This window comes from Hypanus sabinus, chromosome 10 (assembly GCF_030144855.1).
Source record: "Hypanus sabinus isolate sHypSab1 chromosome 10, sHypSab1.hap1, whole genome shotgun sequence".
NCBI lineage: Eukaryota > Metazoa > Chordata > Chondrichthyes > Myliobatiformes > Dasyatidae > Hypanus > Hypanus sabinus.
Genome location: NC_082715.1, coordinates 122,078,628 through 122,105,515, shown reverse-complemented (window position 1 = coordinate 122,105,515; position 26,888 = coordinate 122,078,628). Strand labels below are relative to the sequence as shown.

At 42.7% G+C, this 26,888-nt stretch overlaps 1 protein-coding gene across 5 annotated transcripts in view; it reads left to right on the top strand.

Moving 5' to 3' along the window:
* si:dkey-16j16.4 (uncharacterized) overlaps positions 1 to 26,888 on the top strand; it is a 143,779-nt gene that overhangs the window by 78,577 nt on the left and 38,314 nt on the right. For all 5 annotated transcript variants that reach the window (XM_059982823.1, XM_059982819.1, XM_059982821.1 and 2 more), the window contains 2 exons: positions 718 to 796; positions 10,083 to 10,534. In XM_059982823.1, coding sequence (XP_059838806.1) covers positions 718 to 796; positions 10,083 to 10,534 — 531 coding nt within the window. The remainder of the gene's footprint in view (positions 1 to 717; positions 797 to 10,082; positions 10,535 to 26,888) is intronic.

The window sequence follows — 26,888 nt, the reverse complement described above, 5'->3', positions numbered from 1 at the left end:
GGCCCTGGTGAGTTTAGAGGGAACGTGGACAAATGTGATGAGCCAGATGCTGAGCTATTGGAATGTCCAAAGGGTCCAATGCTGTATTCTTAGTTTTGTTTTGCCTCTCAAGGCCCTGACTTCTACCATAAAGATAGATGAGGGCAGAAGGCAGATGGGAGGATCACCGCTTGCATGTTCCTTTCCACACAGCATCCTGATTCTGGAAGCATAGTGCTATTACTTCAACAATGGTGGATCGAAATGCTAAAACACTCTCCCCAACAGCACTGTGCGAGCATCTTCATCAGGACTGCAGCAGTGATGGGAGGCAGCTCACCACCACCTTGTCGGGGGCAGCTAGTTTTGGGCAATAAAAGCTGGCATTGACTAGCACACACATCCTAACAAATGAATACTGTAAGTAAGTGGCCGTACTGTCCCAGCTCGTGAAACGGAGTGGTCCAGGAGTCGTCTGTTGGGAGTTGGGGTTGCATTAGGAAAGGATATGTGTCAACTGGCGGGGTTTTTGTTCAAGCAGATCGGCAACCCCTGCTATTCTTTGTAACATGCATTGAAGCAGGAAGTTGGGGGACCGAAGCGGAGTTGCTTGCAGTCATCATATGGGCCTACGTATCATATCTGTAGCAACGATATTCCGTTCATAAGTATAGTTCATGAGCCCATTCCTCCTCTCCTCGCTGGCAATCTGTCTCAGATTCAAATTTGTCTCTGTAGATATCGTACTCGGCAAGTGATGAGGAGACCAGCGATGGGTTGGAAGGCGAGAATCGGGAACTGGTATTAATCAACCAAGGTAAGAGGCAAGGTGCATGCCCACCCTGTGCTGGAGGTGGTGGGGGGTAGGTACTGGTATTGGTTTATCCTTGTCTCCCGTACTGAAATGCAGCAAAAGTTCTGTGTTCCATCCAAACAGATCATTCCATAGCACATCAAAGCTTCCAGTAAAATGGTGGTGCGCTGGGATGCAGCGGCCTCTCTGGATCCAGCCAAAGGTGCAATTGTTCATCCTTTATGGCTTTTTCATGATCAAACGACTCTGCTGGATATTACGAGCGCCAAGAACTGCAGGTCTACCCCACTAGTGAGTTGGTAGGTAACGATGGAGCTGGATTTTTGTGCACGGTGTGTTCAGTCGCCCAGGGAAGAAGGCATCTCTGGCCGTGCACACTCCGATGGGTGGCACAGGACATTTTTGTTGTGGTCGCAAGACATTGTTGGTTATTGGTATTGTAGAAGACTGCGAGTCAGATTCACTGGCTGATTGGCAAGAAAGAAAGATGGGGGAGCTACGGGACCTTGGTTGTGTTGCAGACTTCACCCTATTCTACAGCCGCTAGGTTAAGGCTGATTTATACTTGTGCGCGCATCTACGCTGTAGGTACCATGTACCCTATGCCGTAGGGTGATGTGCATCTCCCCAAAAAATTAACTCGCGCGTTGTGGTGATGCAGGCCGTAACAACTGTGATGGGTCCGCTTGGTAGCATCGCATTTCTTCCTATGCATTTCTGTTTGCTTCTTCTCCGCCATGTCTGTACACCGATGCAAAGTAGATGAACCAAGTCGTCAAATCTACCTGCTGACATGCAAAAATGTTTGAAACGCATTTGCTCGTCCATGTATCCCATGAAGAAATTCAGCACAGTGGCATAGAAACCCCACCGCCAACTAGCATTTTGGCGCACACCAGCGCACGTTCACTATGGCGTAGAGCGATGCAGAAGTGGAAATCAGAACTACGGTGTAGGCTGCGGCATAGCCCGTACTCACAAGTATAAATCAGCCTTAAGGATCTGCCAGAATTGGCTGTGTGCCCCTGGGTTGGGGGCTGCCTCCCTCAGGCTCAGTGCTGCCCTCTACTGTTTGCTCAGCGGGAGTCCAGCTGGATTGCCTTGGTGTGTGGCTGCACTGCGCGATATGAGGAACTGATGCGTGCTGCAGAATCATGGCTCCACAACAACATCTATGCACCATCAGTCCATAGGCCATGATACCCGGGGACTGGTTGGCTGTATTCATGTGTGTGACTGAATGATAATTTAACTTGTTGTAAAAAGAAAAACCATGCAGAACATAGTCTTGCATCTGCAGAGATGGATGGATGTTCAGCTGGCAAGTTTTGCTTAATCATTGATCTCCGCTCTTTGAAGCTAGAGTCAAATTGCAGCCTGTGGATTCTATCAGCATCGTTGAGGAGCTCCCAAGGCCAGGGATGTATCAGGAAGGTTGAGGTAGAGATTGTGGGTGGAAGGTGTTGTTGGAGTAGTCTGGTTGAATAACTGCAGTGCATTTTTTAGATGGTAATTGGGTTATTATTGTCACACATACCGAGATCTGGTGACCAGTGGTGTGCCTCAGGGATCTGTTCTGGGACCCCTACTCTTTGTGAGATTTATAAATGACCTGGATGAGGAAGTGGAGGGATGGGTTAGTAAATTTGCTGATGCCACAAAGGTTGGAGGTGTTGTGGATAGTGTGGAGGGCTGTCAGAGGTTACAGTGGTACATCGATAGGATGCAAGACCGGGCTGAGAAGTGGCAGATGGAGTTTAATCCAGATAAGTGTGAGGTGGTTCATTTGATAGATCAAATATGATGGCAGAATATAGCATTAATGGCAAGACTCTTGGCACTGTGGAGGATCAGAGGGATCTTGGGGTCCAAGTCCATAGGACACTCAAAGCTGCTGTGCAGGTTGACTCTGTGATTAAGAAGGCATACGGTGCATTGGCCTTCATCAATCATGGGATTGAGTTTAAGAGCCAAGAGGTGATGTTCCAGCTATATAGGACCCTGGTCAGACCCCACTTGGAGTACTGTGCTCAGTTCTGGTCATGTCACTACAGGAAGGATGTGGATATTATAGAGAGAGTGCAGAGGAGATTTACAAGGATGCTGTCTGGATTGGGAAGCATGCCTTATGAGAATAGGTTGAGTGAACTCGGCCTTTTCTCCTTGGAGCGACAGAGGATGAGAGGTGACCTGATAGAGGTGAACAAGATAATGAGAGACTTTGATCGCGTGGATAGTCAGGCTTTTCCCCAGGGCTGAAATGGTTAGCATGAGAGGGCATAGTTTGAAAGTGTTTAGAAGTTGGACAGAGAGATAATAGACAATAGGTGCAGAAGTAGATGTCGGGTAATTTTTTTACACAGAGAGTGGTGAGTGCATGGAATGGGCTGCCGGTGGCAATGGTGGAGGCAGAAACGACAAAATCTTTTAAGAGACTCCTGGATGGATACATGACGCTTAGAAAAATAGAGGGCTATGGGTAAGTCTAAATTGTAAGGACATGTTTGGCACAGCTTTGTGGGCCGAAGAGCCTGTATTGTGCTGTAGGTTTTCTCTGTTTCTAAAACTTTGTCCAGGTATATCATTCCATATACAAGTACATTGAGGTAGTACAAATAATAATGATACCTAACTTATGGAACACTTTTTATACAGATGATGTAGTTCAAAATACTTTATAATGGGATAAATTGCAAGCATGAAAATAAAAGTCCAAAAGATGTTAGTTAAAAGCAAGGTTGAATAAATAGGTTTAGAGCTGGTGTTTAAAACTGTGAACCGAGTCTGCATCCTTTATAGTTTTAGCTATTGAGTTCCACAATTCAAAATGCTGACCTGACGATTAACTTTTGAGGAAGATTGTTTAAATTTCAAAGACCAGCAGCAGAAGATCTGAGAGCTCAAGCATGATTATAAAACAAAAGGGATTCTGTGAGGTATTCCAGTTCCAGACAATTGAGAGCTTAAGAGACAAGTATGAGAACTTTGATCAATTCTAAAAGATACAGGAAGCCACTGCAGGGTTGTATGGGTGGGAGTGATATGCTCCCTCATCCTGATTCTAGTTAAAAGTTTAGCAGTGCCATTCTGAATGAGTTGAAGTTTGTCGATAGATTGCTTTGAAAGGCCAGTAAACAGTGCATGGCAGTTATCAAGAATATTCAATATAAAGAGCCAAATTAGTTCTTCAGCTTCATTATGTGACAGAAACGGATGTACCTGTGAAATATTTTTGAAGAGTAGAAATGCTGCTGTGGTCACTTTCTTTCGGTGGGATTTAAAATTCAAACATGAATTGAGGATAACACCCAGGCATGTTCCTTCTGATTTTACAAGGAGAGTCAAGTTCCCAAGTTTATCAGGAAGTTTATCTCTTTTGGCTTGGGGACAAAGTAAGTGAATTTCAGTTTTGTCTTTATTTAGTTTTAGAAAGTTATTGCTCATCTATTTGTTTATTGCAACCATACCAAAAGTCAGTGAAGAAAGGGTGTTATTGTCATCAAGTTCAACCGAGATATACAATTATGTCATCTGCGTAACTGTGGAAATCAGTTATACTCTCTAATGATGTCCCTAAGGGGAGCATGTATAAGGAGAAGAGGCCCCATGTGCCACCTAGGCACTAAGGGTTCAGGCGATGGCAACGACATATAAGGAGAAGAGTAGAGTTGTTCCCTGAGCAACACCAACCAGTACATTGTAAATCTTGCTAGAGGGGCCTACCTAGTTCTAAGGCGATCTAGGAAAATGTGGTCGTTTGTGCTCTTAAGCCTGACTGAAACTTTTCTAGAATATTGTTCTCATTCAGAAAGTGGTTGAATTTGTTGAAGATGACTTTCCCAAGAATCTAGCTCAGGAAGGGAGAATTTGATGTAGTCGTCAGTTAGCTAGTACCTCACTATCAGAGTTTGGCTTTTTAACTAGGGGTTTGACTGCCACAATTTTAAAGGCATCTTGGAAAAACTCCAGTTTCATGGGATGTGTCCTTAAATAGTGTGTAGGGACAGCAAGTAGGTGATTTACTATTTGTTATACTTTTATAGAGTTCTGAATTTTGATAGAGTTGCAGTCTTCAAGAGTTTGGCTATTGAGGTTACCAGTGTTTGTAGCTTTACTCTCCTAATGGAAGTAACCTTGTTGATAAAAATATTGCTCACATTTTGTGGCAGATGTCTGACTGAGGCCATAGTTCAACAGTTGGTTTAAAGTTGAGAATAATAATCTAGCATTGCTGCTATTCTCCGTAATAATCTTGGAAAATGGGCTCTTAATGTAGAGTGTATAACAAAGTTAAACGTTAATGAAGACTAGTTCTTGAAAATTTCACCGTAGACTTCTAGTCCGATTTCTTGTGTGGTCTTGGTTACAGGCAGGAAGGCATCAAAAAGTACAAAAAATGATCTGAGATTGTGAGAAAAGAGAGCGAGAGACATTAATAATATTTAACTCTTGTCACTACTAAGTCAAGTGTATTTTGCAAATCGATGGGTGGGCTCAGTGGCATGTTGGGTAAGATCTCGGCTGTCTGGTACATTCATGAATTCAACTGCTGTACAATTTTATTTCAGAGATGATTAATATGAATATTGGAATCACCAGAGATCACAATCCTGCTGTATTTCAATATAATAGACGATGAGAGTTCTGAGAGAAAACAGGCACTGGATTTTGAAGGTCGATAAGTGGTAACACAGAGGACAGGACCACTAATATTAAACATATGTATCTCAAAACTGAAAAATTGTTAACGGACAGTAGATTTCACCTGAAATGCTCTTTGAACACAGTAACAAGGGGAAGAGAAATAATAGAATGCAGAGTATAGTGTTCCAGTTACAGGAAAAGTGCAGTGCAGGTAGACAATTAGGTGCAAGGGCCATGATGGGATAGATTGTGAAGTCAAGGTTTAATCTTCATTCTATCAAAGGTTCATTCAAGAATCTTATAGCAGAGGGATAGAAGCTGTCCTTGATTCTGATAGTGTATGTTTTCCAGCTTTCATATATTTTGCTCAATTGAACTTAGGACTCCTCGTGTGCAAAAGAAGTCCTGCAGATGCTATAAATCTTAAGCAACACACACAAAATGCAGAAGGAACTCAACAAGTCAGCAATTATGGAAGAGATTAAATGGTTGACATTTTGGGTCGAGACCCTTCATCAGGACTGGGAAGGAAGGGGACTGAAGCCAGAAAAAAGGTTGGGGGTGGGAGGGGAAGATGTATGAACTGGCAGGTGATTGGTGGATGCAGGAGGGGATCTGAGGTAAGAAGCTGTGAGGTGATAGGTGGAAGAGGTAAATGGATGATGAAGGAGGAATCTAATAGGAGAGAACAATGGACTATGGAAGAAAGAGAAGGCAGGGAGGGGAACCAAAGGGAGTTGATGGGCACGTGAGACAAGAAGGTGTGAGAGAGCAACCAGATTGAGGAATAGAAAAATTAGAGGTGGGAGGGGGACAAATTATTGGAAGTGAGAGAAGCTGATGAATCAAGTTGGCAGCTACCCAGACAGAATTTGAAGTATTACTCCTCCAACCTGAGTTTGGCCTCATCATGGCAGTAGAGGAAGCCACGCACAGACTTGTCAGAATGGGAATAGGAAGTTGAATTGAAATGGCTAGCCACCAGGAGATCAATACTTCAGTTGATTTTGAAATTAAAGGGCATTTCAGAATGCAGTGGAGTGCCAGCCACATTGGTGTGGTCTGGAGTAACACATGTAGACCAGGTCAGGTGAGGAAGGCAAATTTCCTTCCCTGAGCAGCTTTCGGAGGTTGAGCTGCTAGCTCACAGCACTAGTGAGCCTAGAACAATCCTGACCTCCACCCTTCAGCTGTATGGGGAGTTTTTTTCCCCTGGTGATCTGGTTTATTCCCACAGTTTAAAGGTGTACAGCACCGTGCAAAAGGCTTGAATATACATGCTGTATATAGTTAGGGTGCCTAGACTTTTTGTACAATACTCTATTTGTCAATGTGGAGCGGACAGCGAGTTTGTAAATCAGGCGGGAGCAAAGGGTATTGGGAATGGCGAGGGTGGAGTGCTGAGGGAGGGGTGTGGGGCAGGTGCAGAGAAGGAGTGACGGGGTGGGGAGGAGTGGCACGGGTGTAGACCCAGCCCCGAGACACCAGGCAAGGCCATTTGATTCCAAACAATTGGTTTACTGGCCATTACAGAATGTCTCTCTGGTGCTTCCCACTCCCTCCCCTCTCTCTTCCCCTTCTCCCAACCATGATTCCCTTCTCCTTGCCCCCTTCCCACTCTCAGTCCACAATAGAGACCCACATTGGAATCAGGTTTGCCATCACTCACATATGTCATGAAGTTTGTTTTTTGTTTGCAGCAGCAATACCGTGCAATACATAAGATTACTACAGTACTGTGAAAGGGCTTAGACACAAAGCTATATATATGTGCCTAAGGTCTGTGCACAGGACTGTATGGGTTTGAGTTGTAGTGACATGCAACATGGAAACAGATTCTTTGCTTCAACATGTCCATACCAATTTTGTTGCTCAGTGTGCTAATCCCATCTGCTCATGCTTGGACCATATCGCACTGGACCTCTCCTACCCAAGTACTTATCTAAGCAGCTTTTAATGTTGATAATGTGCCGACAGTAGCTACTATTTCTAGCAGCTCATTCCAAATATACACCACCCTTTGTGTGAAGAGGTTGTCCCTGTTGTGCTTTTTAAATCTGTCACCTCTGATCTTGTTTTTAGCATCCCTACTCTTGGAAAAATTATAATGTGCTCTTTCACCCTGTCATGACCTTATCTACTTTTATCATGTCATCACTCAATCTCCTATGTTCCAGGAAGTGAAGAGTTGGCATTTCGGGCCCAGACCCTTCATCAGGACTTGGCCAAAAATGTCGATTGTTTATTCCCCTCCTTAGACACTGCCTCTTCTGCTGAGTTCTTCCAACATTTTGAGTGTGTTACTCATGGTTTCCAGGATCTGCCGAATCTCTTGTGTCCTATGGTCCACGGCTTAGTCTTTACCACCTCTCCTTATAACTCAGTCCCCTAAGTCCAGGAAACAGCTGATTAAATCTTTTCTGCACTCTTTCTTGTTTAATAACATCTTTTCTGTAATAAGGCAACTAAAACTTTACATAGAACAACAACCATTACATTACCAATGTCTTATGGAACTGCAGTGTATAACTTCCCTACTCTTCTACTCAGCGCCCTGACTGATGAATGTCACCATGCTGCTCTCTTTGCCAGTTCATCTACCCTGTGATGCTGCTTTCAGTAAACAATGCAACTTCATTCCTCACTCTCTGTCTTCCGTAACACTCCCCGGGGCCCTACTATTCACTGTGTAGGGCCTATCCTGATTTGATCTCACAAATGCAATCTCTCACATTTATCTGGATTGAATGTCATTTGCAAATTCTCAGCTCACACACCTAGCTGATCAAGATCCCCCTGTAACTTTTCACTACACCACCTCGGTTGGTAGGTTAATTGACTGCTGTAAGTTACTTCTAGAATGTAGGTGAGTAGTAGAATCTTGGGGGGGGGGGGTATTGATTACAGGGAAAATTAATGGGGCAATTGGATTTGCTCTGGTAATAGACTTGATAGACCAAATGGCCTCCTCCTTTGTCAAATGGAAACAGAATTGGCCAACTATATTGGTTAAACAGCCAATTCTGTCACAGTTGCCAATATTAATGTGAGTCTTTGTTTTCTCGTTCAGTTTACAAATTATATTTAAATTGCTCAGCTTTCATTGTGGTTTTTAGCTAATATTACAAGATAATTAGTGCACTGTACACTCTGATAATTGAACACCGTGCCCTATACACTGTGGTAATAGCCCTTCCAAAGCATATGTGAACGCAAAGGTCTGTTCGGAGTGCAGTCGAAAACGTGAGTCGAATTTACTGTATTTCCTTTACTGGTCTTGTGTGTGGTCCTGTTCTCTGATCATCTTTAATGAATATAAAAGTATAAGGTAGAATACAAGGTTGTTAGCTGATTCTGCTAGTGGAAGGAATAAAATAATTTCTTTCAAATGTGTTGCCCTGAAAAGGTGGTAGAAGTAGAAACTATCAAAGAGCTCTTGGACTCAAGAGTTATAGAAAGGTACAGTACAGAAATAGGCCCTTGGGTCCATCTAGTCTGCACTGAATTATTTATATTGCCTTCTCCCATCGACCTGCACGAGAATCATAGCCCTCCATACCCCTTCCATCCAAACTTCCCTTAAACATTGAAATCAAGCTAGCTCGCACACACTACTTGTGCTGGCTGCTCGTTCCACATCCTCACGACCTTCTGAGTGAAGACGTTTCCCCTCATGTTCCACTTAAACTTTTCACCTTTCACCCTTAACCCGTGACTTATAGTTGTAGTCCCGCCCAACATCAGTCGGCACAACATTGTAGGCCGAAGGGCCTGTAATGTGCCCTATTCTATGTTCTATGAAAAAGCTTGCTTGTATTTACCCTACCTATACCCCTCATGATTTTGTATACCTCGATCAAATCTGTCAATCTTCTATGTTCCAAGGAATGAAGTCCTAACCTATTCAATCTTTCCTTATAACTCAGGTTTTCCAATCCCAGCAAACTCCTTATAAATTTTCTCTGAGCCCTGATGAGCATTTGGAGAGCTATGGACCATGAGTGGAGAAATGTGATTAATTTGGTGTGGGTATAGTTGGTAGGATAGTCTCCCGATCTGCAAAGAGAGCAATAGCTGCATAACAGCTGGAAATTGGCGTATCGAACTTTTTCCCAGGGTAGAGGAGTTCATAACTAGGGGAACTTAGATGAGAGGGGAAAGATTTAAAAGGGATCTGAGGGACAGGTCTTGCATAGAGAGGGGGGAGTGGGTACGTGCAATGAACTGCCAGGAAAAGTGATAGAGATGGGTACACCAACAATATTTGAAGGACATTTAGGCAGGTATAGACTTAAGTTCAAGTTTATGGTCAAGTTATTATCATGCACATATATAAATGCTAAGAAAATTGTTTTTTTTGCAGAAGCAGCACAGTTCATGACAAAAATTAATTACGTACACTTAAATTAACGTAAATTATACACAAGACAAAACTAAACATTAAGGAATTTCTGTACATTGAGAGAAATATAGTCTCAGGTGGATTTGGGGTTTACCAGGTTAATTTGAGAACCTGATGGCAATGGGGAAGAAAGAGACTACCTCAGATAGGTCTCTTGGTCAGCATGGAGAGGTTGGACTAAAGGGCCCGTGTGCTGAATAGCTCTGCCTCTAAGTGTAATCTTGGCCTTTAAACTCTTTGCAGAGAGCCGGAGGAATTGCTGTTTATCGCCATTTTCTCCGAGTCGTGTTCAAGGCCTGGAAAACCTATACAGAGTGCGGACGATATTTGACCCACTGGATTGCGACAGCTCCGAGGAGGAATTAGAATGGATCAACAGGGATTTCAGGGAGGAGAAGCACGCCTGGTCCCAGATGACCAGACTCGGTCGCTATAGCGACACTGCATCCTCCAGCGATGAGGAGGTCAAGGACTTGTGCAACATGGCCTTCAAGCCAGTGAGCCAGGTGGAGCAGAAGTGCAGCCCGGTGGCTTTCAGTGCCACCCCTCCGAAGAGACTCCACCCCTTGGTTCGAAGACCAGTTGGGCAGGTAATAATGGCCTCGGTGGATCAGCCGACGCCCTGCAAAAAGCATCGACAGGGGCAAGCCGATAGCTACAGCCGACCCAGCTTGGATTTGGAGAAAATGCAGCAGGTTGGTGTTGAGTTGGGAGGTGGTCCATACTGAACAGAGAGTGCCTGCATTGCTTTAGAGTGAACTGGTATTCCTGGTCTCTGGGTACAAGTAGAGCCACATAGCACATTTTCTTCTACCCCTCAGCCCGAGGTGTATGAAATCCAGTCTCTTGGGCAGATATTGCACACAAGAAAATAGGGGCAGGAATAGGCTACTTGGCCCCTTAAGCCTTCCCTGCGGTTCAATTATGATCACGGTTGGTCTGTCTCAGGACTCAGTTTCTTTTATTCCTCGATATAGCCCACAATCTTTCAAAAATTTCTCACCTCTCCTTAAATGGTCCCTTTATTAAACAAAGGATATACTACCATTGGAGGTAGTCTAGAAGATCCACACTGCCAGTTTCTAGGCTGATACAGGAGATGAAATGTCTAACACCGGAGAGCATGTATTTAAGGTGAGAGGGGGGGACGTTCAAAGGAGATGTTTGGGGTAACATTTTTACACAGGTTGGTGGGCACCTGCAATACACTGCCAAGGGAGGTAGCAAAGGCACATTAGATGGAGGCATTTAAGAGTCTCTTAGATAGGCACATGAGGGATATGGACCTTGTGTAGGCAGAGGGGATTAGTTTCATTAGGTACATAATTACTGGCTTAATTTGTTTGGCACAACATTGTGGGCTGAAGGGCCTGTTCCTGTTCTGTACTGTTCTATCTTGAGATCTCTCTCCATTTTTTAATGCCATGGACCCCTACCATTAACCGAGGGGTCCATGGACCCCAGGTTGGGAACCCCTGATTTAGATCATTGTCAGACTTTTGAATGCTCTGAAGTGATCTAGTCTCCAGAACATTCTAGGCTAGAGAATACCAGAGTTTCACTACCCTCTGAGTGAAGAAATTCCTGCACAACTCAGTTTTAGCTGACTGCCTTCTTATCCTATCAATATGTTCCCTTGTTTGTGACTATTCCCACTAGTCGAAACATTTCAACATCTACCCTGACAAACCCTCTTTGAATTTTATGTGTTTCAATAGGATCACCCTTCATTCTCTGAAACTCCAGAGAATATACTGGCAAAGTTTATGACAAGGCAAAGCTCTCATCTCAGGAATTAGCCTCATGAATCTCTTCTAGACCATTTCCAAAGCTAGTATGTCCTTATTTTAATACAGAGACCAAAGATGTGCATGAAATTCCAGCTATGGCTTCATCAGCACAGCTGTACAACTGTATGTAGAACATAGAACTGTGCTAAGTTAATTAAGCTAATGTTGATTAATTACACTAATCCCTTCTACCTGCGCATATTTTGTATCTCTCCATATCCTGCCTACTCGTGTACCTTTGAAGTCCCTTGTGTGGCGGTGTGGAGATCCATCTCTATTAAGGAGGTGTAAAGCTCTTCTTCACCCCGCTAGCCCGCAGGTCAGCCTTGGGCGAGGTGTAGCACCTGCTTAGCCCCCCTCCCCACTTTGATCAGAGTCACGTGAAGCCATGGGAGCAGGTGGTGGATGGCTGTCTGATTGTCTGAGCAGCCGGTGCATGTCACAAGTCCTGGTTATGTGACCACTGACGCCAGGCAGACAATCTCTGAAATGTATTGATAATGGCTGGTGTCACCCGTCTTGTGAAGCCGCTGCCCAGAAGAAGGCAATGGCAAACCACTTCCATAGAAAATATTGCCAAGAACAATCAGGGTCACATAAAGACCATGATCACCTACGTCATACAACACAACACATAACAAATAATTGATCTAGGACCCTGTTAAATGCCTTTGTTGTATCAGTCTTTACCATTCCAGGCACCCACCACTCGAGTAAAATCGGTAAAACGGTTTATTATCGCATGTTTTGCATGCCATCCATATAAATCATTTAATTACATCAGATCATTAATAAAACACATCACCCACCTCTCTCTTGAATTTTCCCTTTCTCCCCCTAAATCAGCTGTTCCCACCCTGGAGTTCATGGACTCCTGGCCTAATGGCATTGGTCCATGACACAAAAAAAGTTAGGAACCCCTGCTCTAAATGCATGTGCTTTAGTAATAGACATTTCAACCTTGGGATAAAGATGCCAGTTGTCTACTATAACCACACCTCTGATAATTTTATAGGTTTCATCAGGCCTTCCCTTAGCCTCCGCTGCTCCAGTGAAAACAACATGAGCTTGCCCAGCCTCACCTTAGAGCCAATGGCCTCTAATCCAAACAGCTTCCTAGTAAACCTTTGCTGCATCCTTTCCAAAGCCTCCACATCCTTCATATAATTGGGCAATATTTCTCTGGTTTCTAAATGCCAACCCCCAAAAGCTATTTGTATTGCTAATTACTGCCGCATCTGCCTGCTTACCCTAGTGTGATTCACAGAAAATGAACACCTGCATCTATATACTCTCTTCATTTAGATGATAGTTACCAGCCTTTTGATTCCTCAGACTGAAGTGCTTGACTTCACACTGTTTTGCATTAAAATCTGTTTGCCAGATTTTAGCCCACTGTTTCAACCTGTCTTTAGCCTTTCACAGAGTCCAGGCACCTTCATTACACCTCTGCTGTTTGGCATTGTTGAGAGCACAAGCCTCTCAGCACCTCAGGACTGCTCCAGCATTTAATAAGATCAGCTCTCAACTAAGTGTAACTCCACATTCCCATCTACGCCCAGTAAGTTTTCACCCTCTTTCTTATCAGGAATCTTTTTGCCCGTGCCTCTCAGATATTCAAAGAATCCGCTTTCATTGCACTTTGAGGAAGAGAGTTCCAAGGATTTGTAATGCTCTGAAAGAAAAGAAGTTTATCCTTGTGTCTGTCATCAATGCACAACCCTTTATTTTTAAGCAGTGACCCCCTTTTCATGAGGAAAAACATCCTCACTACATCTATCCAGCTGAGACCTCTCAAGATGTTGCACGCTTCAGTCAAGAACCTAAATTTGTCTTTGGGCCTAACTCTGAATGCTTGGGTGCACTACCTCTCAGAGAATCTGTTTATTTAACGATTTTGACAGAAGAAGTAATAATTGGACCCTTCATGTGGTTGAGAAGTCCCTCCACAACTGCTTTTGGCCTATTGGCTTCCCCCAATAGTTTGCTCTGTGCTCCACATTTCGTCATCTGCATCTCTTGTAGTTCCAACAATTGGACCTCTTTAGGTGCCTTGCTTATCAAGTCCTACAAAGCTGAAGTTGTGCTGGGCAGATTTTCTGTTAACTAATGAATTCTCAGGGATTGGCATCATGGTCCAAACTGTTCTCACAATGTGGTACAGGCTGTCTGCTACCCTGAGGGGTAGGTCCTCACTCTTTTGACGTAGCCCAGGGCAGCTTGGATCTCTCCCAACCCATCTGACTGGCTGCACTGATAGTATGGCTCTGACAGCCTGCGAGGCCTGGTCCCCAGGCTTGTCATCTGCCAGAGCTGCTGATGCAATGAGTGCTTGTCAGCGTCTTTACCACTGCCCTTGCTAGCTAGGACAATGCCACTCGTCCCATCAAACTTGAGCCAGCTCTCAAAGGATTCACGATCATTCACCAATATTCAAAGTCATTCAAAATCCTCTTAGAAAAAAGGTTAAATGCAAAAATAAAAAAATTGAATGAAAAGAGTAACCACAGCATACACTTAAAACCAGTTTATAAAAAAAAAAGCTTAACTAAATCAGCTAAAGGACTTTACATTTTCCCCAGAGCTAACTTTTCCCACTGATTACACTCATTGACACCTACAGCATAGAAATGGGCCTTTCAGCCCAGCAAAGTCCACTGTGACCATGAAGTGCCCATCTATACTAATCCCATTTACTATCATTTTCCCTATAGCATTCTGTGTACTGGCAATCCAAATACTCGTCCAGATACTTCTTGTGAACATCTCTGCCTCCAGCAGCTGCTCAGGCTGTATTTCCAGATTCCAAGAAACCATCTGCGTGAAAATATTTCTTCTTGGATCCCCATGCTAAACCTGTTACTCCTTATCTTAAACCTGCACCCTCTAGTTTTAGATATGTGAACATGGAAAAGTTTCTTACGAACTATTCTGTCAAGTCCTCTCTCAATGCTGTGTATCTCTATCATCCTTTTGTGATTCAAGCCCAACAAGCCCAGCCTGTACAGTCTGTCTGATTTTCTGATTTTGATTCTTGACTTTTCAACAGCCTCTTTTATTCTTGCTTGTTTTCAAAGATGTTTGAATTTGATAATATTTACTTCTTTCAACTTCATCTTCATGGACATAATATTTTCTGTTCTTTTGTTGTTTGTAGGATGTGGGTGTCTCTAGAAAGGCTGGTGTTTATTGCTCCTCCCTAATTGCAAGGCAGGGGTGAGCTTCTCAGGGACAATAAATGGGTTACGATCCCCTAGTCATCGAGCTGTAGAATTGTCCTGTATATAAATGGGTCCATAAGTCTACAATATCCATCCCAACCTTTTCACCAATCTACACTACTCACATTTTCTGTACTGGGGTCCGTATTTATTTATTGCCTTATAATCACTCTTAAGAAACATTTGGAAAGGTATCAGAATTCTCTGATAGTGAGTTACAGATACTCTCTGTATTAAAACCATTCCTCAAAGAATCCCCTTTAAAACTCTCTTCTCTCACCTTAAATCTGTTCCTGAAAATCTGAAAAAAGATTCTGGCTATCCATCCTATTTATACCGTTTATAATTTTATATACATTGATTAGGGTGTCCCTCAACCTCCTTTACTCCATGGAAATCAAGCCCAGTCTACACAACTTTTCCCCACACCTGTAGTCCTCCAATCCAAGTAAAATCCTGGGGACCTCCTCTGTATCCTGTCACACAATCACATTATTCTTCGTGTAGTGTGGAGGCCAGAAACACACAGTCATGCAACATGCCATGTGCCGCCTTCACCACTCTGTCTGCCTGTGTTGCAGCTTTCAGGGAATTATTGTCTTGAACCCCAAGGTCTCTCTGGTTAGCAGCATTCCATGGTGCCCTACCATTGACTGTTTATGTCATAAACCTATATGACTTCCCAAAATGCATCAACTCACACTTGTATTTTTTAAAATTTTATTGAGATACAGTGTGGAATAGGCTCTTCAAGCCACATAGTCCAGCAATCCCTTGATCCTAGTCTAATCACGGGACAAATTACAATGACCAATTAACCCACCAACTGGTACATCTTTAGACTGTGGGAGGAAACTGGAACACCTGGAGGAAACCCATGCAGTGATGGGGAGAATGTACAAACTCGTTGCAGACAGTGGTGGGAAATGAACCCAGATCGCCTGTACTGCAAAGCATCGTGCTAGCCTCTACACTATTGTGTCACCCTAAATTATTGGGATTAGCTTTCCTCAGCCAAGTTCTGCCCAACTTTCTATCTGAATTACATCCTTTTGCAGTTATTGTAGGAAACAACCTTTTTCACTAACCACACATAACAAAACTTTTATGTCATCTGCAAATTTACTAATCATACCTCATACGTTCACATTCAAGACATTGATATACTGTATATCACTAACAAGGATCCTGGTACCAGTCCCTGTGGTATACCACTTTTCCAATCAAAAAACCATCCTCCCTTCAGTATCCTCTTGGTTCCTCTCACCAAGCCAATTTTGGATTCCTTTATCCAGCTTTCCTTAGATCCTAAGTGCTTTAACCTTCTGGACCAGCCTACCATGCAGGCAGGACCTTGTCAATCGCCTTACTAAAGTCTGTATAGTCTACTCCCTAGCCTTCATCAGTCTTCTTAGTCACTTCCTCAATGAACTTCTGTAGTTGTGAGTTATTGAAGGTGCAACGTCGAAGAGCTGTTCTGATTGATCTGTTGTGATGTAGACCAGAGTCATATGGTGCTACTGCATGGAAACATACCTTCTGCCTAACGGTTTCTTGCTCACCAACATTCCCATCTAAACTAACCTGATCTGCCCACATTTAGCCCTCATCCCTCCATTCCTATCCATGTACCTGTCCAACTACCATTTGGCAGCTCCATTTTATATACTGGCCACCTTTTAGGCGAGGAAGTTACTCTTCAGGTTCGTAGTAAGTCTCTCCCCTCTCACTATAAACGTATGCCCTCAATTTCTTGATTCCCATTCCTGGAAAAAAGACTCTGAACATTCACCCTAATGTGCCTCTCCTAATTTTAAGCACCTCCTTTAGATCACCCCTCATTCTATAACATCATTTTTGATTTTAACTTGCTTTACTTTGACTTTCTTAAAGTCTTTTAAGGAATATACTCAACACTGGCTAGTTCAACATTTATCATTCATCCTTAATTCTCCCTTAAGATTGTTGTGAAGAGCCATCTTTTAGATAATGGATTTCTGGTAGCAGAATAACATGTATCGGTCACAGTTATACACATTAGTGATGTAACAGGTTCAATGGTTAAATGCATTCCTGCTTTGGATAGATAGACTTGTGCCTGTGTGAAAATATCAAATGCTAGATGACATAGCTTTAAGTTTGGAAGAGGAAAGGGTATGAGAGATTCACATTGCAAGTGTTTTTTTTTTACACAGAATGTTGTAGCTGCATGAAATGCATTGCCAGGGGAATGGAAGGAGATATGATAGCAATGTTTAATAGGCATTTAGAAGAATACATTGCCAGACAGGGAATTGAGCATATAGACCATGTGTGATTTAAATTGGCATTGTGGTAGGCACAGATATTGTGGGCTGAAGGGCCTGTTCCTGTGTTGTACTGTTTTAAGTTATGGGCTTTGCAACCGTAAGATTGTCAATTCATGCAGCTATTGAGATTTGGGGACATCTAACTTAAAAAAAATATAGTATTTATATAGCATCCTTCACATTAAACCTCTTAATTGCCACACTTAAAGTGGAATGACCATTGAAGTGTGTGTGAAATGCAAGTGAAAGGTTGCTGTCAATGACAGCAATAAGTTAATAGGAACATGAGGAGCAACCTTTTCCCACAGAGGGCGATGGGTATATGGAACAAGTTGAGGCAGGTACACTGGCAGTTAAAATGTACTTGAACAAGTGCATGGATAGGGAAGGTTTAGAGGGTCATGGGCCAAACGTGAACAGTTTAGAATTTAAATGGGGATCTTGGTTGGCATGGACGAGAGTTGGGCTGAAGGCCTGTTTCTTTGACTCTATGACAGGATAATGTGTTTTATTGATGCAGGTTGATGGTGGGAAATATTAGATATGACATTGGGGTCAATGAGACTTTGGTACCCATTCGACAACCTCGGTCTTGTTGGAATTGGTAACTATTATTGTCATGTATGCTGTTGAAAAGCTTTGTATTGCTTGTTATCCATACAGGTCATTTCACTACATCAGTGCATTGAGGTAGTAGAAAGGAAAACTATATAAGAATGCAGAATAAAGTGCTTTGTTACAGAGAGAGTGAAACACAGGCAGACAATAAAGGGTAAAGCCATGATGAAGGAGGCTGAGAGGTCAAGTGGTCAACTCCTCATCCAAGAGAACAATTTAGTAATTTTTTAACAGTGGAATAGAAGCTGTCCTTGAGCCTGGAGGGGCATGTTTTGTGCTTTTTAGGACTTTGTATCTTCTGCTCACATTTTACCAGCTTCCCGGAGATTGAGACTTCCACGAACAGGTGACATGATGTTCTACTGCATTTTACTGCCAATGAAGGGTCACTAAGGAACAGAAACAATTCCGCTGAGGCACCCAGTAGGTCCAGCTGCATCTGTGGAGGGGCAAAAAGAATTGTCGACCTGATTTAGAATCTCTACCTGAAATGCTGGTAAAATTTATTTCTCCCCCACCCCCAATGCCCAGATCCACTGAGTTCCTTCTGCAGATAGTTTGTTGTTCCAGATTCTAGTACCTACAGTCCCTTGTCCTCTGCAGTAATGGGAAAAAAAATGGCAGACTCTGAGTTCTCACAAGACATGACAGTCATGTCCTGAGTGAGGGACAAATGTTGGATAATTCTGGAAGAATAGGCTTCCTCTTATTTGAAATAATCCCATGGGATTTTTTTTCCCCATGTGTTTAAGAGAAAAGTCAGGGTATCTCTGCAATGCCTTGTTCAGAAGAAAGCACGTGCCACGGGGAAACAGCCGACAGGTTAGTGAGTTCCAGGCTAGACAGGCTCAGACTGGATACCAGCCTAACACCATGTGACCCATTTCATGTACAGAGCTCTGGTATGAAAACCTAACAGAGCAAAGGACCTTTAAGGCAAGGATGTCATCGTTAATCTTGTGTTATTTTTCTCTTCTGAATTTTGGAGAGTGTGGACGAAATTCACCTTCATGGAAATATGATCTGTCATTAGGAGGTCTCTACCGTTGATGTTTAAACATTTACAAGTAATCATTTACAATAATGATGACTATAGAGCTACTGGATTTTCATGGCAGATTTATGTGATTCCAAATCCCCCTCAGAGATGGAAATGTGCCACCTATATTGCCTGGGTTAGGTATGACTCCAGAACAAGCAACCCACCTCAGAAATGAACAACTGGCCTTGCCGTCCATGTCCAAATAAATATTTAATGTGCGCTAGGTGGATGGTGGAAGCAAATTCAATAACTTTCCGAAGAAACTCAGTAAAAAGTTGAAGAAGGCAGAGGGGTGCAACTGGTAGGGTTGTAGACTCCCACCTCCGGGGGGGGGGGTGTGTTTGTGTCCATATGCAGACACATTAATTGAATATTTAGTTTTGTGATACTGAAGTGATTTTTTTTTTCTGATGCGTGCACTTTGGAAGGAGATTGTCCTACAGCACAATAGCGAGCAAATAATTTTTCACTGATTTTGAAGTGCCTGTGGGCCATGGCTCCTGGCCCTTTGGCCCATCAGACCTGTTCCATCATTAGGATCATGGCTGAACCACATCATTGTTCAGTTTGGCTCCACATTTCTCCTCCTCTAAGCAAAATTCTTAAATTACAGCAGATTTAACACTGTTGATTGAGCAAAAAGTACTCTGTAGGAGTAATTGAACCAACTGAACATTCCTACATTCCCTTTCACATGCTCTGACACCATCCTCAAGATATCTTTGGCCTGGACTCTACAAATGACTGAAAAATCCTGCTTCCCATTAACCTTGTCTGGCTTGTGTGTGACTCCAGAGCTCTGATAAATGTTGACTCTTAGCTTCCAATCACATCAGCAAACAGGAACTGGCAGTGGAAACACACGAGATGCTGGAACCCATTCAGGAATCTGAACAGACAATTAAGCGTATCTTGCCAGCATTTACCCCTGTGACTGCTAGCATTTCTCTAGATCCCTCAATTTTTTTCTCTCTCCACATTCTAGAGATGCATGGGTGGTGATTAGCTATTGTAAATCTCCTTAGTGTGCAGGTGAGTGATTGAAGAACCTTCTGAGGGGACAGGTGGGAATGAGAAGGAAGGGGGGAAATTGAATGCCATCTTTGTAGATAGTTGCTTGATAGTTAGTACAGAATCAATGAGCTAAGAGGCCTATTTCTGTGCTGTATAACTCCATGTCAATGACTTAAAAGTAAGCAGTTCATAGCTGGAGAGTGCAGGGATTCCAGGAATGAAGGGCTTAATGAATGAGCTGCGTTTGTTGGCTCTGGACCTGTACTTGATAGTCAGGTGCAGTTGACGGAAGGTGGGGATCTCCTTGAAACCTCATGCATACCGAAAAGCCTGGCTAGAGTGGGTATAGAGAGGATGTTTTCATTAATAGGAGAGTCTAAGATCTAAGGGCACTGCCTCAAAATAAAGGGACACACTTTTAGAACTGAGGTCAGGAGGAAATTCTTCAGCCAGATGGTTGTGAATTTGTGGAAGTCTTTGCCATGGACAGCTGTAGTGGCCTAATCATAGTATGCGTTTAAAGCAGAAGTTAATAGGTTCTCGATTGGTAAGAGGGTTAAAGGATATGGAGTTGAGGTCAGAGAATGGGTTTGAAAAGAAACAATGATTGAGTGGTGGGGTAGAGTTAATGGGCTGAATGGCCTAATTCTACTCTTGTATCTTATTCTGCAATGCTCTGTAATGCAATTTGCCATGAGCCACAGCCCAAGCATTTTTGTAGTGTGGGATTGTGTACCCGAGGATCAAACAACAACAGGATAAGAGTGTAAACCTTGGAAATAATATATTGACCTGTGACTGAGTCTATGGCATTGCTCTAAGATGTTACCATGGCTCCAAGAGTTAGATTACAGTGTGTGATTAGATAAATTCAATGTGATTGCTGGAACGTAGTCGATTAAGAGATAACTTTATTGTGTTTTCTTATAGTACTGGCACTATGAAGGAGGAGGTCATTTTTTTGTTATTTAGAGATTCCAGGATAGAAGGATCTCAAGACTGGAGTCAGCCCTGTCTTGGGAGAATGCAAGAAACTTAATTTTGGTAGAACGTCTTCCACAAAGTATATTTGGCTCCAACAATGGAATTAAATTTGAGATTAATTTAGGATTTTTGTTTGAGGAAGGCAAAAAGGGGTATGAATCAAAGCTGAACAGTTCATGGAACATAGAACAGTATTGCAGAGGAACAAACCCTTCAGTCCATTATGTTGTGCTGAACTAATTAAACTATTAATTAAATTCTTAAGTAAAGAATTCCTGCAGCCACTCAATGTCCATATATTGATATTTTCTGCACATTCATGTGCCTATCTAAACACCTCATGGATGCCTCTGTCATGTTTGACTTCACTCCCAACCCTGGTAGTGCTATGTAAAATAAAATTGCACCACAAATCATCTTTGAATTTACTCCCTTTCACCTTAAATGCACTCCATCTTGTGCTAGACATTTGGACCCTGGGGAAACGATACCTCATGAGATATCTGCACCTGCCATAAACTTCTAGCTCTTGCCATAGCTTCTACTGTTCTTCTAGCACGTGCCCAATAATCCAGGTAGTATCCAGGTAACTCTCTTCTGCACCCCCTCCAAAGCATCCACACCCTTCCTAAAATGGATGACCAGAACTGAATATAATACTGCCCATATGGCCTAACCAGTGTTTTATAAAGCACAGCATAACACCCTGACCCTTGCTTAATACCTCAACGAGTGCTTCCTTTAACACACTACCAACCTATGCAGCCACATTCAGGAAGTTCTAGACTTGGACCCAGAAACCCTCTGTACAGCAACACACATAAAATGCTGGAGGAACTTGACAGGTAAGGCAGCAGCTATGGAAATGAATAAACAGTCATTATTTCTGGCCAAGACTCTTCTTCAGAACTTTGTACACCAATACTTTTAAGCATTTTGTCATTACTGTCGCTTTACATTTGTTCTCCCAAGATGCATCACCTCATACTGTCCTGATTAACCTGCTGCCGTTTCTGTGCCATATTTGCAACTGATCCAACTCCTGCTCTATGCTTTGGCAACGTCTACACCATCCACAAACCATCTGTCTATGTACAATCTGCAAGCCAACTAACCCACCCATCCACATTTTCACGCAGGTCATTTATATCACAAACATCGGAGGTTGCAGTACGAATCCTGAGAAACACCACTAGTCACAGATCTTCAACCAGAAAATTCAGCCATGATCATAATGGGAAAGAAGGTTTGAAGGACTGAAGGGCCTACTCCCAACCCTGTGCCCATTTCCCAGAACAGTCAGGGAAGGTGTATTGCCATAAGACAACTTCCTTCCAAACTGCAAACGACAGCAAAACTACTTCAACATCACCATCGTATTCTAAGCATTCAGGCAATGTACATCTCGTATGAGCATGTATACACACACACACACACACACACAAAAGACTGGAAGGGTCCAGTTATAAGGATAGATGGATAGACTGGGGCCTTTCCTAGAATGCATGAGACAGAGGAGTGATCTTAAATAGATATATTAAATCATGAAGTGTGTGCATAAGGTCAGATTTTTTTCTAGCATTTAAAAACTGGATGACATAGATTTAAGGTGAGAGGCCAAGAATTTAAGGGATTCCTGGGGGGAAAGCTTTTTCACAAATAGGATGGTGGGTAAGTGGAATAAGATACCAGGGGAAGTTGTAGAGACATTTAGCCAGGCACTTGGATGGAGAAGATTTAAAGGGATATAGGTCGAACACAGGCAAATGGGACGAGTTGAACCAAAGGGTCCATTTCTGTGCTGTATGACTCTGAGTGAAAGGGGTCTCTCTTTGTCCTTCTCCTCTTTCAGGATTGGTTTCAATGAAAGAGGTGAAATTGACTTTTATCCACTTGTTGTAAATGCACCCTTGTGACTGTGATTTGGAGAGATGGGGTTAAGTTGGACTAGTATCTATGGGCCATGCTTGAGTCAAAAGGAGAGACTGGATAGACTGGGGTGGTTCTGTCTGGAGCAAGAGAGGCTGAGATGTGAACTTGTAGAAATTGATAGAATGGTGAGAGTCATATGTAAGATAGATGATCATAGTTGTTCCCAGAGTAGGGGAGTCTAAAACCGGAGGATGTAGGCTTAAGTTAAGAGAGGAAAGATTTCAAGGGGACCTGAGGGGCAAGTTTTTCATAGAGGGTAATGAGTATATGGGATGTGCTGCCAGATGAAGTGGAAAGGCAGGTACAGTAAGAAGATATTTGGATAGGAATGTCAATAGGAGAGGGTTAGAGGTGTATGAACCAAATGCAGGCAAATAGTGTAGATAGGTACCTTGATTAGCATGGAAGAGTTGGGCTGAAGGATCTGTTCCTGTGCTGAGAATACTGCATCCGTGACATGTTGGAACCATCGTGTGGAAAGGGAGTCATCCTAGGGTATAACTTGAGGAATGAAACATGGACATGACAGACAGACAGACAGGTCAGAACTAATGAATTAGAATCTAGATCTCACGTCAATAGATGAGGAACTTAAGATCCAGGAGTTAGATAAATCTGTAAATTAAAGAAAGTAAATGAAAACCAAAGAGCTGAAAGTCTAAAAGCAGAAAATGTCAGAAGCACTCAGTAGGTCAGGAAGCAGCTGTGGAGAGAGAAACTGAGTTAACTCTTTGTGCTTAAGATATTCTGATGAAAGTTCTTGGACCTGCAACATCAACTCTGCTTTGCATTCCGTGGATCTGTTCACTTTTTATTATTCTTTGGAGTTTCAAGCATAATAATCCCCAAATTACTAGGTTGTTCTGTTCAGTGTTGTCTTCTAAGGAAAGAAATCTGCCTCTCATTAATCTAATCTTGTTTGTATGTGATGTCAGACCCTGATTAATTGTTGACTCTTAACAGCCCCCTGATTTGGCCAGGCAAATCAGTCACTTCAGCAAACAGGAATAGGCAATAAATGTTTCAGCAACACACCCACATCATGAGGAAACATAAATAAATAGCATTCCTCTTTCATCTCCATGCTTTGCTTCTAAAACTGAATTTATGACTGTCTAGATGCAATGGTGTACAGTGTCAATTGGGTATAAGTATGAAAGGGGCTATGTGTTGGAGTGAATATGGTTATGTAAAAGGGTATGTGTGTGTTCCCTTACATTGCCATGTTTGTCCTTCCTCCTTACTGGAGCACCTGTACACTCTGCAGTTGCACATTCCGCATTTCAGAAGTGGACTTGCCAAAAACATTTATTCCTAATTAATTTTCTGTAGTTCTTGCTTAATACACTCATAATTTTTCCTGCTCCAATTTAACACTCACCTGCAAGGTGCATAGTTTTGTGAATCTTGTAAAATTGCAAAATTTTAGTTGTAAAATTAGTCAGCTCCATCGTGGGTACTAGCCTCCATAGGATCCAAGACATCTTCAAGGAACGGTGTCTCAGAAAGGTGACATCCATTATTGAGGATCCCCTCTCCCCATCACCCAGGACATGCCCTCTTCTCATTGTCACCATCAGGAAGGAGGTACAGAAGCCTGAAGGCACACACTCAGTGATTCAAGAACAGCTCCTTCCTCTCTGCAATACAATTCCTAAATGGACATTGAACACAACATCACTTTTCAAATATATTATTTCTGTTTTTACACTTTTTAATCTATTTAGTACATGTATATATACTTATTTTTTTTCTTTCAATATTATCATGTATTGCATTGTACTGCTGCTGCTGAGTTAATAAATTTCATGACATGCTGGTGATAATAACCTGATTCTGAATCTGATCTATAGCTATCTTAAAACTTAAGGAATTGTGATTGCTGTTCCCTGACATAAGAACCTAAGAAATAGGAGTAGGCCATCCGGCCCATTGAGCCTGCCTGCCATTCAATAAGATCATGGCTGATCTGTCCGTAAACTCAGCTCCATCTACCTGCCTTTTCCCCATAACCCTCAATTCCCCCCACTATGTAAAAATCTGTTCTCACATTGGAAAGTCAGTAACTTTTCCTGGCTCATTACTCAACCCAGGTTTAGTATGGCTCTGAATAAATGAAGGACTACCTACATATTGATTTATAAAACCCATCTGGATGCACCTAACAAATTCTGCCCCATCTAAACCTACTAAAGGGAAGATAAAGTCACCTACTACAATAACCCTGTTGTTTTTACACCTTTTACTAGTCTTCCTGCATTTGTGTTCCTCAATGTCGTCATAAGGGGAGAGGATGGTCTGTAGTATAATTCCATTAGCGTGATTGCACTTTCCTTATTTTTGAGTTTTACTCAAATCAACTCATGGATGGATCCTCCATTCTGCCCCCACTGAGTCCAGCTGTGATATTGTTCCTGATCAAAAGTGCAAACAGGCTCCCTTCATTTACCTCCTTCTATAACAGGCATTCCTATCCTTTTTTATGAAATGGGGCCCCTACCATTAACTAAAAGGTTTGTGGATCCCAGGTTGGGAACTCCTGTTCTAAAACATCAAAAACTTGGTACATTAAGAATCCATTCCTGTCCCTCTCTCAACCAGCCTCTGTTATGGCCACAACATCACAGTTCCATGTACATCCACAGTTCATTCTGCTTACCTATAATACTCCTTGCATTAAAACCATCTCATTCTTCCTATTGCCTCGTTCCTGCTTGTTCTTACTGGTCATGATATTTACCTTCCCCTCAATCCCTCACACACAAGCACACACGTATCCTTGTCTATAGCTAGGACACAGCGAATGGTAGACCCTTTTGGTCTGCCAGCCCATTGAGATGTCTGTGGAGGAGCGCTGCAGACTGGCACAGTGCTGAGAATGGCACTAAAACTTAGTGCAGCTACCGCAAGGGCACTTTGGGGAAGAACCACAGTACGGTACTGTCCACAGTAATGGACAGGAAGGGGCCCGGTTAGAAGAGGAAGCCCTCAATTATTGTAGTAAAGTACCACCTCAGGAGGCCATGTGAGTGGCAGCAGTCCTGTTTGTTTTAATGAAAGTAATAAAAAAAACTGTTAATGCATTGACTGAAGAATGTAAGAATGAAAAGGCATTGTGTGGTTTATTGTAAATATTTTTTATTATGAATAAAGTTTATTTTGATATACAGTATGTAAGAAAAAAACACAAAAACACTAGCATGTGGCACTGGGAGTAATCTAAAGATTGCTACCTTTTGAGATTTTGTTTTTCGGCCTCTTCTCTAACTCCCCCTACTCACTTTGCAGGACCCCTTTCCCCTTTCTAACTATGTCATTGATGGCAATGTGCACCGCGGCCTCTGGCTGCTTATCCTCCACCTTGAGCATGTTCTGCAGTCACACTGAGATATTCTCAACCTTGGGACCTGGAAGGCCACATGCAATCTTGGTGTTGCTTTTGTGGCCACTGAATCTGCTGTCAGTCTCCTAACACTGTTGATCGATCTGCCTGACCTTTACCCTTCCCTGCTGAGCCTTGGGGCTGGCCACGGTGCCACTGACCTGGCTGTTGTTGCTGTAAATGAACTGTGGGTGGTTTTAAGAGAGGAGTGGAGTGTGGGGTACAACTCTGTTCTGAGCAATTTTTCCTCACCTTGAAGTCTTCCACCATATCTGTGGCAACACCAGAGACATGTGATCGGAAACTCAATGTGTGTGTATGTACAGTTTATGTATTCTCCCCATTGAATGGCCTCCAGATGCTCCAGGTACCTCCCACTTTCCAAAGATATGTTGACATTTGGGTTTAGACCAGGGGTTCCCGATCTTTTCTTATGCCTTGGACCCCTACTGTTAACTGAGGGCTTGGTGACCCCAGATTGGTAATCCCTGATTTAGATGGATAAATGTTTCACAGTTCGAGGTTTAGGGGCTTATAGAGATTGGCACAGAAGAGGAGTTGAGTCCAGTGTAGATTAACCAAGATCACATTGAATGACAGGGCAGCTTTGAAGAACTGAGTGGCCTACCCCTGCTCCTATTTTTTTTTAATGTTGGTGTATTGTTCACTGCAAATTGCCACAAGTGTGTTGGTGAGTGGTGGAACCTGGAGGTGTTTTTGGGAAAGTTTGACTGGTTTAGGAAGAATGCATTTGAGT